The 15,916-nt window shown below is 39.9% G+C and overlaps 1 protein-coding gene across 1 annotated transcript in view; it reads right to left on the minus strand.

Annotated features, from left to right (window-relative positions):
• The window catches only part of LOC308293392 (uncharacterized protein), a 29,248-nt gene extending 14,385 nt beyond the window's left edge, over positions 1-14,863 (minus strand). Inside the window, exons 1-5 of the mRNA XM_080735878.1 lie at positions 14,523-14,863; positions 11,126-11,265; positions 4,395-4,473; positions 2,239-2,324; positions 1,694-1,899 (exon numbers count right to left, since the gene is read on the minus strand). Coding sequence (XP_080592004.1) covers positions 1,694-1,899; positions 2,239-2,324; positions 4,395-4,473; positions 11,126-11,265; positions 14,523-14,605 — 594 coding nt within the window. The 5' untranslated portion in view covers positions 14,606-14,863. The remainder of the gene's footprint in view (positions 1-1,693; positions 1,900-2,238; positions 2,325-4,394; positions 4,474-11,125; positions 11,266-14,522) is intronic.
• Between the last annotated feature and the right edge of the window lie 1,053 nt (positions 14,864-15,916).

The following is a 15,916-nucleotide window of genomic DNA, read 5'->3' on the forward strand; positions in this document are numbered from 1 at the left end:
CCTTGTAGATTCGCTGTTTTTGACGGAGCTCACATAGCCACTGGCTGGCGGCTGCCTGCACGCGCGTTCGTTCAGTGTGTGTGTGTGTGTGAGAGAGTGTGTGAGTGTGTGTGGGGCGTGTGGAGGGACTTCGGAGGGAGAGAGAGACGGACAACTAGCCCTGTAGCCCCTGTTCAAGTATAGGCACACATCTCATTATTATGTTGCTCAAAATGTGCACTTGCCCGTTCGGGCAACCCAGTAGCACAATTCACCTGCCCGACCTTTTTATTTACTTGCCCCGGGCAGTCGGGCAACCGTTAGTGTCAATCCCTGATAGATATATATATATATATATATATATATATATATATATATATATACCCCCACACAAATTTTTTAGACATGTTATGATTTCATTGTTGAAAGGTGGAATTTACTGGCATGGAGGTGTTCATTTTTCAGCTCGTCAAGGTTTGATGATGCAGTAATACCACAAGCGTAGTGGTATTATTGTATTATACAGCAATAACGTGATACTTCTAGGCAGGGCCGGCGGCAGCCCACAATGGCTGAGGGTGCTATGCTTTAAAGGACCTACACCATGAATTTTCACTTTTTCTATTTTAAAACCTTTTTTTGGGGTCCCACTGGCACCTTCTATCCTCACAAAGTCCTATTTCTGACCGTTGTGTCTTTCTCTGGTTTTGGGCAGACAGAGATGAAAAGCTTTCCACGGGTTCTCAGAACAGTGATGTTCTGAGAGTTGACGAGAGTGACGTCACTCTCGGATTCCCGTTTTTTTTTCAGTCAAAAAAAAAAAAAAAAAATCAAAAAAATTTTTTTTTTCAAAAAAATGCAATGCAGTCAAAAAAAAATTTTTTTCAAAAAAAACTTTTTTTTCAAATATTTTTTTTTTTCAAAACTTAAAAAAAAAAAAAAAAAATTCAAAAAAAATTTTTTTTCCAAAAACTTACTTTTTTTTTTCAAAAAACTTTTTTTTCAAAAAACTTTTTTTTTCAAAAACTTTTTTTTCAAAAACTTTTTTTTCAAAAAACTTTTTCTTTTTCAAAAAACTTTTTTTTTTCTGGAAAAACCCCACTAGATGCGCCCCTGAGCAAACAGAGGCCGTTTTGGTATTGCAGCTGGAGAGCCTCATTATAGTAGAGCTAGAACAAACAAAAAGAATGGTCAGAGTGTTTTTTGAGGGTTAAAACCTGTCTAAGACTCAATTTTGAGCATATATTTATACAAAAAATATAGTTTTAAAAGCATGGTGTAGGCCCTTTAAGTGAAGGATACCCAACTCAAATCGGCCAGGTGAAAACAAAAGGCTAAATTTGCATACCAATGGGAGTGTGTGACAAACCGGTTGTGGCCAGCCAATGCTGATCTACTGTATTATAATATAGCCTGGCATTGCCAGACTTCGGCCCATAGGCAGAGAGTATGAGAAATCAAGAAAAATGACCGGACCAATACTGCAGTGTTTCTCAACCACTGTGCCTGGGGACCTTTGGTGTGCCCCTGAGAAGGGGCACACCGGTGCGAGGCGTTGAGATCTGCTGTTTTCACTACTGTTGTGCAGTATGAAGCAGGGCTTTACTTTGCGAAGAAACATACAAATTTGAAACTTGTAGATAAAAGGTTTCTTCCCGACAGTGACGATATTTACACCCCCGTATTATGTTGGTTAGTACACTCTAGTACTCACTGGGTCCATGAAGTTGGACTGTCGTCTGTTGTCCTCCTGATCCCCGTATTTCATCAACTTCTCCAGACGCAGGTGCTCCTCCTCGTGCCTGAATAATTCTAGAGCTATTTCAGATCCGTACTTCATCTCTATGTCCTCGCAGTGCCTTGTCAGCAACGGTTTCTGGTTGAAACGCCCTCTCAGCTTAAACTTAACGTCCGCCAGTTCTTGGAAAAGGAGATAAATTAGAAGAGAAAAGAAGAGCAGAGGGAGAACAGAAACATGTATTATGTGTCCGTTTATTCTGTTCAGTTCTACTTTGAAGGCTTGAGAACCAAGCCTTCTGAAAACAGTGGAGTATATCGTTGAAAGACCCCTTTTGAAGCATGTCACCCCCCGGCGGTTACATGTTTCCATTCCGACATGTCCCCTTTCCGACACAATATTTGACAACTGTATACTTAAAAAAGAACATTGATAGTGGAAATAGCCGTTCTACGAGCCCACAACTCGACGCATCGCGTCGTGTTGTGAGCCTAGCAGGTGTGCACATGTGGAGTCTCTACCTTGTCTCGTTAGCGTGAGCTTGGCCTGAGACGCCCTCTTCTCCCTCTCTCTCTTCTCCCGCTGCTTCTCCAACTCCATCAGAAGTCTGGAGGATAGTGACGAGAATCATTCACTTTTTCATACAAGCGTGAAATTTGGTACACTTGTACAGTTTGGGGCCCTGAACATTTTCAGATATGGAGCCATCGAAAAAACGCCCCCTGGTGGCCATGGCAGCCATTTTACTTTCCACCATTACCAATTAATGTATTTAGCATCATAACTCCCGAACCAAACATGATAATACAGAATAGATGATGTCTACACCTATATTTTGATGGTCAATGACTACAATAATACCATGTACAACATCATAAACCGTTCAGAAAAATAGTTAATGATTAATTTGGTGATGTTGTGAGGTAGTCCAATGGTTTTGTCCGAATGTTTGTCCAAACTGTTTTCACTTTATCATAAAAGTATGAAACCTGGTACACTTGTACAGTTTGGGGCCCTGAACATTTTCAGATATGGAGCCATCGCAAAAACGCCCCCTGGTGGCCATGGCAGCCATTTTACTTTTCACCATTACCAATTAATGTATTTAGCATCATAACTCCTAAGCAAAAAATGATAATACAGAATAGATGATGTCTAGACCTATGTTTTGATGACCAAGGATTCCATTGATATCATGTACAACATCGTAAAATGTTCAGGTGAATAGTTAATGGTCAATTCGGTGATGTTGTGAGGTAGTCCGCTGGTTTTGTCCGAACATTTTTCACTTTTCAATAAAAGTATGAAACTTGGTACACTTGTATAGTTTGGGATCCTGAACATTGTCAGATATGGAGCCATCGCAAAAAAGCTCCCTGGTGGCCATGGTGGGCATTTTAATATCCGCCATTACCAGATAATGTATTTTGCGTCTTATCTACAGAACCATACATAATAATACAGAATATGTGATTTCTACACCTATGTTTTGATGGTCAATGATTCCATTGATAATGTGTACAACATCATAAACTGTCCAGCTGAATATTTAATAGTCAATTGATGTGAGAAGGAAATCACAATATTTTGCGTCTGTTGCATACATTTGGTTTCATTGTCTTGTTCAAATTTATTTCTTAAGCACATATATTTCATGTTTTTTTGCTAGTATTGATTTCAAGTTTCATGCATGTTTTTTGTTTGACTGACTGATTGATTGATTGATTGATTGATTGATTGATTGATTGTTGTCGTTGTTGATGATGATGATGCTGATGATGAATCTATTCTTCAATCTTCACTGTCTCCTTCACAGCCTCCTCCACATTGACACTATGCTGTGCACTATTAGGATATATATATATATATATATATATATATATATATATATATATATATATATATATATATATATATATATATATATATATATATATATATTGTATTTGTAATGTCCCTGCCAGCCTTTCTTGCAGCCACAACTTAAGAGCTGAAGGAGAGATTGGCTTGCCTGTGGAAGAATTGACCACAATGGTCTCCAATCAAGTGGGTTTGTCCAACCCCAGTCTGTTGGAGATGGCATTTCTGGTGCCACCTCAAATGCTTGTCCCCAACAGTGTACTCCTTGGTACACTGCTCTTTTGAGTTGTTGCACCAGTGCATCCTTAGTTGGGGGCTTAGTTGCTCTCCTCTTCCTTTTTTGTGAATAACTCAAGACCAAGCTTGCTGGGTGGCATTTGGGACTGTAAAAAACACACTTCAGACACTATACCTGCCCATGAGATTGCCAAAACTCTGGGTCCACTCCTGACAAATCCATGGCTCTTCCTGTGTTCCATGCCTTTGCTGGCTGTGACACAGTATCTGCATTTGCAACCAGGGGAAAGAAGAAAGCATGGGAAACCTGGAATGCCTTTGACATTGGCAACAGAGGCCTTCATGGCTCTGTCAAAGGCTTTAAAACCAATTCCAGAGCAAGTCATTTCCGTTATGGAACGCTACACAATTCTCGCCTACGATCGCACCAGCAGCCAACTTGACATCAATCAAGCTCATCTTGAATTATTCACAAAAAAAGGAAGAGTGATGGGGCAGAGCGGCACTCGGTGCTGCGAGCTTGTATATCTGCTATTTTTCAATAGCATTAAATAATTCTAGAGCAAGTTGAGAGCCGTACTTCATCTCTATCTGCTCGCACTTTTTCGATTCCTGGTTGTGAAGCTCCTCCAGCTTCATCACCTCCTGCTCCAGCACTTCTAAAAGGAGATAAATTAGAAGAGAAAAGAAGAGCAGAGGGAGAACAGATTCAACAGAAACATGTATTATGTGTCCGTTTATTCTGTTCAGTTCTACTTTGAAGGCTTGAGAACCAAGCCTTCTGAAAACAGTGGAGTATATCGTTGAAAGACCCCTTTTGAAGCATGTCACCCCCCGGCGGTTACATGTTTCCATTCCGACATGTCCCCTTTCCGACACTAACCCTATCCCTAACCTCTATGGAAGTGTTGCCACTCCGACAATAAGAAGTCACTTCATAGAAAAGAGATGAGATCCGAGCACTCGAGGAGTTTAAAATAAAACAAAGTTTATTGTCTAAAAACCTACATGTTTCGACCTTGCGGTCTTCATCAGGGCAAAGAACTGGAGCACCAGTCATACAGATCCATTAGTCATACAGATCCATTAAATAGTGGCTATTCACGTGATGTTACTAATACACAGGCAATTAATGACCATTGTAATCACGGCACACCCAAATTATGCAAGTGTGTGTGTGCATGCACACTGATTAAGTGGCCTACACATCTACACACCCACAGCAGCCTACTGAGCAAGACAGAATGAGCCTACAATGCAAATGCAGGAGATATGCTTAAAGTCTTAATTATCTATCTATAAATGCGAGAAGTCTCTGTCTGTCTGTGTGTCTGTAATCCGCGTATCTCGAGAACAGTTCGTCCCACCGGCTTCAGATTCGGCACGCGCGTTCCCCGCCGCGGCACGGAGTGCAGTGCCGGGTCTCGACCCGACCCGACGCGCGGTTTCCCCGAACCGGTGCGAAACGTTCGGAATCTCCTTTTTCGGGGTTGATTGTTGACATCAGGCTGTTCCGGAGGAAATCGGCGAAAGCTCTGACTCATTGTGACATCACTTCATAAAAGGCTCTGACATCACGTACGCCACATGAGTCAACAAAAAATCTCTGTGATTGTGTATGTATGTATGTAATCCGTGTATCTCGAGAACCGTTCGTCCCACGGGCACGCGCGTTCTCCATATATGGGCATAAACAGATATCTCCATATATGGACATAAATGGACAGAGGCAAACAGATGGTCAAAGATCTCCATATATGGGCATAAAATGGACGCAGACAGACAGATACAGATATCTCCATATATGGGCATAAATGGACACAGGCAAACAGATGTTCAAAACGGGTCCTATGACAACAGGTATAATGAGGTTTGCATTAAAGGGGGAACCGGCACTGTGTCTGCAACACAGTTGGAGGCACAGACAGATACTCCATATATGGGCATAAAATGGACCCCGAACCGGCGCGAAACGTTCGGAATCTCCTTATGCGGGGTTGATTGTTGACATCAGGCTGTTCCGGAGGAAATCGGCGAAAGCTCTGACTCATTGTGACATCACTTCATAAAAGGCTCTGACATCACGTACGCCACATGAGTCAAAAAAAAATCTCTGTGAGTGTGTATGTATGTATGTAATCCGCGTATCTCGAGAACCGTTCGTCCCAAGGGCACGCACGTTCTCCATATATGGGCATAAAATGAATGCCCCCATATATGGGCATAAAATGGATTGCAGACAGACAGATACAGATATCTCCATATATGGACATAAATGGACAGAGGCAAACAGATGGTCAAAGATCTCCATATATGGGCATAAAATGGACGCAGACAGACAGATACAGATATCTCCATATATGGGCATAAATGGACACAGGCAAACAGATGTTCAAAACGGGTCCTATGACAACAGGTATAATGAGGTTTGCATTAAAGGGGGAACCGGCACTGTGTCTGCAACACAGTTGGAGGCACAGACAGATACTCCATATATGGGCATAAAATGGACGCAGATAGACAGATATCTCCATATATGGGCATAAAATGGACCCAGAACTATAACTGCAGTGATCTCCATATATGGACATAAAATGGACGCCGGCAGACAGACAGACAGATACAGATATCTCCATATATGGGCATAAATGGACACAGGCAGACAGATGGTCAAAACGGGTCCTATGAAAACAGGTATAATGGGGTTTGCTTTAAAGGGCGGGGCATTCATTCCCTATTTACATTGTTCCGAGTTGGCCAGGTCGCCGACTAGACGCCCGAAAGCTTCTAGTATAACAAATAACAAAAATACATAAAGAAAATACATGCCAACAATAATAAACAAATAAATCACAAAGAAAAAGCAAACACAGAAATAAACATTGTGCATAAAATAAGATAGAAACCCAAAACCGGTGTCTACCGACGACACCGAGCATTTTTTGGAGCTGTGTGAAGCACAGGCTCCCTATACGTGGCCGTGTGGGTGTGTCTGTGTGTCTGTGTGTGTGTATGTAGCCTGAACTTCCTAAACTTCGGCACGCCACTAGTCCCACAGTTTTGCCACCACACACTCGCGCCATATGTCAAATCGACCGGCTTACTCGGGAATCATGGGCTATTACTTTTCTAAGAGAAAGGTTCTATAGTTTAATTGATATTAATTTATTAGTGAATTAATTTTCCCCATTGACTTATAATGGGAATCGCAAAAACTCACATTCAATTATTTGTCTCTCGCAAACCATAGGGGCTAGAGTTTCAAGACTTGGAGAGGAGGTTCATAATGATTTCAAGGATTAAATAAAAAATAATTGTGTCATTTGGCCGCATGGTGGCGCCATAACACCCCACTTTACGTTTTGGCCTGTAACTCTTGAACCGTAGGTCGGAAAATTAAAAATATTTTTTCCCTGGATTCCTTGGGTCATGACGCATCTCCCCATATAGGCCACGCCCATTTGCGCCATGATAGATTTTCCGCCATCTTGAATTTTCTCCAAAACACACTTTTTGCTCCTTTTCCTACATATTTTCTTCAAATGTCACAAAAATCGGTACACATGATCCACACACACACACACACACACACACACACACACACACACACACACACACACACACACACACACACACACACACACAGCTCCACTTCACACGGGTGTGATTTTTAGACCACGACTGGCCGCCTCCACAGAGAGCAAATCAAGCAGCGAACAAGGGCGCAAACAGAGGACACGCCGGGGCAGACGGAGGGAACGCGCAGCCACAGCGCGCGTCCCAGAGACACACATCATTGAGGAACCAACCGAGGAAACAATATCCTCGGTAGTGAACCTCTCACAAATCAACCTCAGTAAAGACCAACTGAGTGTTCTGTCCAAAGGTATGTCCTTTGCCCCTACACACAGCACCTCCTTGTTTAACACCAGAGTTGACTTATTCCGTTTTTATCGGAATCTACATTTAAAAACTTGGTACTACCACCAGGGAGCGCATACACATAATCATCCAAACCCAGGCGCCCCAGTCCCCTCCTCCCACACAGACTCTAATTCTACTGGGACGGAGGTACAACCTGGTGTATTCCCTGCTCCAGGTCCTGATTTCAGACCGAAATCCCGTTTTGCTCCCATTGTGTCTAATCCATCCTTGTTAGCATTTACCAAAAAGGTGGATTTTGATATTGAAAAACTATTTGTGGACTCTTCTGTGTCTGGCTTTAAGCCTAAATCCAATCTCACACGTACTGAGCGCCTTGCGCTTGATGATTTGGCAAAAAATGACACTATTGTGATCCGTCCTGCTGACAAAGGTGGTGCCACTGTGATTTTGTCTAAAGAGAATTATATTTTGGAAGCTAAGCGACAGCTAAATTCCAAACATTATATCAAGCTTTCCTCCAACCCCTTGCCTACAATGCAAATCCAATTCCATGATTTGTTGGTTAGAGCTAAGGAGGCTGAATGGATTTCTGAAAATGAGTTCAAATATCTGATGGTGGAACACCCCATGTTAGCTTCATTTTACTTACTTCCTAAAATCCATAAAGAGCCTTTTGATAACCCCCCAGGTCGTCCCATTATTTCTGGTATAGGTACTCTAACTGAACAGGCTTCTAAACTTATTGATTTTCATATTAAACCTTTTGTCCATAAGCTTCCATCTTTTATTGAAGATACCACAGATGTACTAAACAGATTAGCAATGCTTAACAATGTACATTCTCAGTTCTTGGTTACTATGGATGTAGAATCTCTATATACCAACATAGATCATAATGATGGTTTAGAGGCTATGGAATTTTTTCTCTCAGACAGAAACAGTTTGCCACCCACGCAGTTTATTATTGAACTTACGAATTGGATTATCAATAATAATGTATTCATGTTTACGGATGAGATTTACAAACAATGTATTGGTGTCCCTATGGGCTCGTGTTTTTCTCCTAACTATGCATGCCTATATTTGGGGTATTGGGAAAACAGATTTGTACTGAACCCAGTGAATCAGTTCTTTAAGTGCGTTACATGGTATGGCCGGTATATTGACGATTTATTACTTATATTTAATGGTTCTGAGACACAATTATTGAGTTTTCATAAATATTTAAATTCTTTGAATCCTAACATTAAACTCACAATTGAATACTCTCAATCCAGCATTGATTTTCTTGATCTCACTATATCAAAAGATGATCTGGGCATGTTACATACAACTATTTTTAGAAAGAAAACTTCCCGCAACACATTACTGAGAGCTGATTCTTTTCACCCCCATTATCTGACTAATAATATTCCCTATGGTCAATTCCAACGTCTCAGACGAATATGTGACAGCGAGGAAGTTTTTGAGACCCAAGCCTCAGACATGACCAACCGCTTTTGTGAAAGAGGGTATAATAAAGGTGTTGTTTCACGCGCACTTAACAAGACTAAGAGCATTAAGCGCTCAGACTTGCTAATAAAAAAGAAACGCGCGAACTCTTCTAGTCCGCGGCCCTTTTTTGTCACACAATATAGCACGGTTGCTAACCAGGTTGGTCACATTATTAAGAACAACTGGGTGATAATTGAAAGTGACCCTACTTTAAGATCAGTATTCCCTGAGCCGCCACAGGTTTCTTTTAGAAGAGCCCCTACTTTACGTGACAAGTTGGTACATAACCATCTGCTCCCCACTAGAAAGGAAACCTGGCTCAAAAGACCCATCGGGTCTTTTAAATGCATGAACTGCCCTCACTGTTCTAATGTACAACAAACTAAAACTTTTACAGACTTCAAAACCCAGAAGGTGTACAAGATAAACGATTTTATGAATTGCAATACTACACATGTAATCTATAGACTCACTTGTACCTGCCCAGATATATTTTATGTTGGAAGAACGAAACGCCGGCTTAGGGACAGACTGGCTGAACATAAATACACTATACGCATTAATAACTTGGACTACCCCATAGCTAGACATTTCAGGACTGTCCACAATAGTAATGATTCCCTTTTACGTATTACAGGTATTGAACACGTCAAACCCCTCACCAGAGGTGGAGACCGTCTCAAAAAACTGAATCAACGTGAAACTTTCTGGATACATTCCTTAGACGCTCTAACCCATCCTGGTTTAAATGAGGACATAGACTTCATGTGTTACCTATAGTGGTTTTGGGTTTCTATCTTATTTTATGCACAATGTTTATTTCTGTGTTTGCTTTTTCTTTGTGATTTATTTGTTTATTATTGTTGGCATGTATTTTCTTTATGTATTTTTGTTATTTGTTATACTAGCCCTTACCCGTTCAAAGATATGAGCTCCAAAATGTTGTGCAGTGTGTGGGTTATGGGATGTGCACTGTGCACACAGTATATGAGGGATGGAAAGTAACTTTAACTGGTGCTTGCATGATAATATGTAGGAGCATCAATGTAAGAAATACCCATTTCGTTTAATGGCTACAGAGATACAACCCCCCCCCCCCCCCCCCCCCGCCCGCCCACCTGCCCGCCTGCATACACACCCGCCTGCCTGCACACACACACACACACAGAGCTGGTTAAACATGTTGCCTCATGCTAGATGCAGAATAGATGTGCCTCATGCTAGATGCAGAATAGATAGTAGATACACCATAAAAATGCTAATATACAGTATATGATTTGTGAAAGTGGCAAACGGGCTTCACAGTTATGTCAGGTGTGTTCATATGCTAATGGTGATGCGATTTCAGATCAATTGCTCCAGCCATTGAGGAGAAACGCTGTTACAGACACTCAGACACTCAGACAGACAGACTTTTGGAAAATTATATGTTAGATAATTTTGTTATTTGTTATATAATTGAGACTTTAAGCATATCTCCTGCATTTGCATTGTAGGCTCATTCTGTCTTGCTCAGTAGGCTGCTGTGGGTGTGTAGATGTGTAGGCCACTTAATCAGTGTGCTTGCATACTTTGGGTGTGCCGTGATTACAATGGTCATTAATTGCCTGTGTATTAGTAACATCATGTGAATAGCCACTATTTAATGGATCTGTATGACTAATGGATCTGTATGACTGGTGCTCCAGTTCTTTGCCCTGATGAAGACCGCAAGGTCGAAACATGTAGGTCTTGTAGATCGGCTACTTCCACAACTATTGACTTTTTTAAATAGATGAACATTTTTCAACATGGAAACGATTATGAAAAATAATCGTGATTATGTCAAATAATTGCGATTAGACGATTATGTAATAACTGTGACAGCTCTAATAGGAAAAATCAATATTGACCAAGGCAAGCCTAGCAGGTGTGCACATGTGGAGTCTCTACCTTCTCTAATTAGCATGAGCTGGTCCTGAGGCTTGAAATGCTCCATCTGCCATTCATGCTTCCTCCCCTTCTCGTTCATCCTTTTCACATGGAACTCAAAGGTGCCTGGCTGGGGGAGGGGTCGCGACATCAAGGGCTCTCTGGATAAGAAAACACACGGAACATGAAACCATTTAGACCGGGTACGCATTACTGCGTATTATTATTTTATGCTTTATAAAATCTATTAAAAAAATAGCAAATCCACAAGCTCACAGCACGGCACCAAGTGCTTTGTAGATCTGCTATTTTTTGAAGAATCGTGAACATTTGAATTTGGACCTGAATCTTTCTAAGTTTTTTTGAAAAACCCAACTGCACTGTGAGCTTGTATATCTGCTATTTTTCAATAGTTAAAGATTTAACAAACAAGGGTTCCGTACGGAACCTAAACGCTTGCCTCCAGTGGCAGATCATGTGACTGAACGAAAACACGGAAGTGCACGGTCCATTCTGGGTCTGCCTTGTTGTGATTCTGGTTAGAATGCATTATACATAAAAACACACTTTCCTCCTCACCCGTAAGTCGGATTTTCATTCCGAAAAAAGATCTGAGCAGCTGGTGGCAACCCGGTACCAGCATGCACGTGTGGATCGCCCATGCGTGGAGCGCCCGACGCAAAAGTAGCTATTTGCTCATTTTGTTAGAATGGTTGTATGAGTGTAACTATGGTGGAATTTAGCGTCACCCAGGGTACTGAAAAGAATGGACAGAACGGATAGATGTGTAAACAGCGTTTTCTTGTGGTCGTAAAACAAGAATCGACACACAGTCAATTTAAAATCTGGTGTATTGGTGTGTTGAAGTTAGTGTTGGTGTTCTTTCTCATGTATATTTCATAATATTCTAACTTACTGTAGGCTATATGTCTAGGGATGGCCAAATGGAGATTTTTTCTAAACCGATAACCGTCAGGCCTTATCAGTTAATTAACCGTTAACCGTTAAGGAAATGTGTTCAAAAATGCGCTATTTTAGCGATTTAAAAAAGGAAAATAGGCCTACACACGTTTTTCCCCATAATAAAGTGCTATATTTACACATTAAAAACCATAACACTGGGAGAAACAAGAATACAAATGTTTTCTAAAAGAAATGTGTTTTTGCAAAGAAACGGATTGAAATGATAAGTCTGTAATGTGACGCGGTGGTCGCCAGGCACGTGCGCACATACAGCAAAAGGGGCTTGAGCCCTTAACTTTTATCCGTATGAAAAGGCCCTTTTAGAAATGTCAGCCCATGCCTCTCTAAAATTCTGTGCACTCCCTGGACCCTGGCTATTGCCTAACAAAACCAGCATGAGACGCATGTAGCCGCATGTAGCAATAACTTCCAATCGTATGACTTTTGGAATCGTTCAATCGGCTAAACGTGATGTCCATTTCATTCATTTACTTCTCTCACGTGTTTTGTGTGTGCTGATGCAGCGATCATTGAATTTGCGACTCTGAGCTTTGTTATTTTCGCATAGCCTACTATGTAACCAAGACGACTTTAGCGTTCCTCACGTCATCAATGTAACATTAGAAAGTTGTGTTTAAGCTCTTCTTAAACAGGATTCAATGTGACGACGCGGGTCTGTTTTGTAAAATCCAATCGATGAGGGAGCATGTTTCCTGATGAACAAGTCAGCGTGTACAGCCAAATCAAGCACGCAGCGGCAGACTCGCAGTTGTATAAATGCATGGATGTTACACAGATATTGGTGTCCAGAAATGTGTGACCACAGGGCCTGACCATAGAGTTCTAGGGCCTGACCTGTGAAGTGTGAAGGAATGGTGCTCCCTGCTGGACAAAATATTTCATTACACCAGTCTAGAATTCCATAGCCTGGAGGAACGGGAAAGTCCCCTGCTATTGGCCCTAATGCAGTACCCCCCATCCCATCGTTTGGAGGGCCGCTTCCAATCATGAAACTAGCTCGGTTACCATGTGACATTGGACAGCCAATCGGCAAATAGGTCGCCTAGGTCGCCTGAATGTCTCGCCAGAAAATGATCTCTTTAATGATCTGGTTTACACCAGATAAAAACACTGAAATGGGCTGGCAGTAAAACTGTTAAAAGTCGCTACTATAGCAGGACCACAGCAATGAACACAGTCCTGTTCACCCCGGTTGTAACATAAAGACTAATATTAGACCGTAAAATGCTTAGCACCTCATTGCCATGAATGACCTGGCACTTTTGCAATGGAAATGAAGCATTGGACGACAGACAGGTAAGACAAACCATGGGTCCCCGAGGAACAGTCAGGAACCATTGCAGACCTGCCAACCCTGGCACATTTTTTTGAGTGTGGCGCCCGCAGCGCCCGCGGTGCAATTTTTGTTGTTTTCCCTCACAAAACAGCGTATATTTTGGGGGGTTCCATGCACCTTTTTGGGTGGGACCTTGACAGTTATGTTAACAAAATTTCACACCAGAAATGTAGCACATTGCATGTCTTGACTTACACTAATAGGAGGAGGCAAGATGTTAGAACAACCTTTTAAATAACAATGCCATTTGGTCCTGAGAAAAAGTAGGCTAGTATTACCAGGCAATACAATAATGTTGCATTGGCAATTCTGTTGACAAATCTTTAATAAAATATACTAACTGCCCTTGCTCAGAGTTAGTTAACAATAGACTAGCAAAACAGTCTATCACCAGTGACTTTATGAATGAACATACATCAATGTAATCATGTTATTCAAATTGCAAAATAGCTTTTCATTGTCAAGTAGGCTATTTACATAAACATGTGTCTTTGTTAATTGAGCAGCCTAAATAAATCCACATTTCTGTGCATGATTTTCAAGAAGTTGAAAGTATACAACTCATGTAGGTTTCTATTCCATCCATTAATTAATATATAGGCCTACATTGTGTATAGATCACATACAGCCTAGTCTGTATATTCATTCATATAGGCTGCAGGCTACTCATTGTTGATAGACCATTAATGTCTTCATAGATTCACAAATAATTTGTTCACTGTTAATGTTTTTGACAATACACATCGGCCTAATTCATTCATTCATACTCGAGTTAAAGTGGAACAGGCAGCCCAGTATTTTATCCAATCGTGGCCAATGTATGCTTCAGTTCATTGTACTAAGAAAGAACTGGGTCACACGTTTTGACTTTTCCGACTGGTTGCTCGCTGCAACACCGTCGTATGACGAAGTATAACACGGACTTCATACACAAGAACACAACAGCTCCAGGCTGAGCGCAGCCGCTCGTTTTGTTTCACCAGCGTCGCAAGATAGGTTTAGGTTAGGCATAGTACAAGATTTCACCAATTCTCACCATCGTGGCTGCTATGACATGTGAATTCACCTCAGAGGAGGGGTTTAAAACTTTATTATTACCTGTTAGATCGTTGGCAGCACTGAGGGGGGGAACAGTCGCTGTGCATCGACTCGCACGACACCACGGCCCTTCTCCGTATCATCTTCTTTTACATTAATCTGATTAATATCGCCGTTATGTATCCGATCGATAACTCGTCGGCGTCGCTGTGAGATGCGTGCATGCTGAACTAAACCAAAACCTTCTTATAACTCTATGACCAAAACAAACAGACTCCGTCCTCCAATCGGTTAAATTCTTCTTCTAACGACAAAACGAGCATCGCTTCCGTTCTAGTGCTCCCCAGCGCCATGCGCCCCATTCACACACCATTCATGTGGTGCCTGGGAGGAACTACATGGCAGGGAGAAAAATGTTTTGCCTCACTTTAAGCCACTGTGGGTCAAATATCTGCTCGCTCTGCCATCCTAGCGCGGGGGTCCTGCGACTGTTGATGACGTCACACAATAGGATCGGCTCTCCGTCTGAGCTCCGTGAAGTGAGCTGCATTAGCGTTTCCGGCCTGGGAGTTAGCTACAATAAGCCAGGAGCCTTCAAAATAAAAGTGCAGTAGCCTTCAAAATAAAAGTTCACCAAATCTATGTGTGATAGGAGGACCATTCTTTTAGAATAAATGAACAATCCTCTCATCCCTTTTCTGAGGAGAACTTTAGCCAAAAATAGCAGATCTACACGCTTGTAGATCAGCTATTTTTGGCAAATAGGTTTGGTTTTTTATTTTATTTTTTGGTTATATTTTTGGTTATATTGTTTTTTTATATTTATATATATATATATATATATATATATATATATATTATATTTATATAATATATATATATAATATATATATATATAATATATTATATATATTATTATATATATTATATAATATTATATAATATTATATAATTATATATTATATATATAATATTATATTATATAATATTATATTATATAATATTATATTATATTAATATTATATTATAATATTATATATTATATTAATATTATATTATAATATTATATATTATATTATATAATATTATAATATTATATTATATATATTATATATTATATAATATTATATAATAATATATTATATATTATATATATATATATAGTATTATATTATATAATATTATATATATATATATATATAGTATTATAATAATATTATATATAATATTATATTATATAATATTATATAATATTATATATTATATTATATAATATTATATAATATTATATTATATAATATTATATAATATATAATATATATATATATATTATATTATATATATATAATATATTATATAATATATTATATATATTATATTTTATATTGGTTTTTTATATTTTTTTATATTTTTGGTTATATTTTGGTTATATTATTTGGTTATCTTTTTTTGTT

Source organism: Nannobrachium achirus (genome assembly GCF_963921795.1).
Source record: "Nannobrachium achirus genome assembly, chromosome: 10".
NCBI classification, from domain to species: Eukaryota; Metazoa; Chordata; class Actinopteri; order Myctophiformes; family Myctophidae; genus Nannobrachium; species Nannobrachium achirus.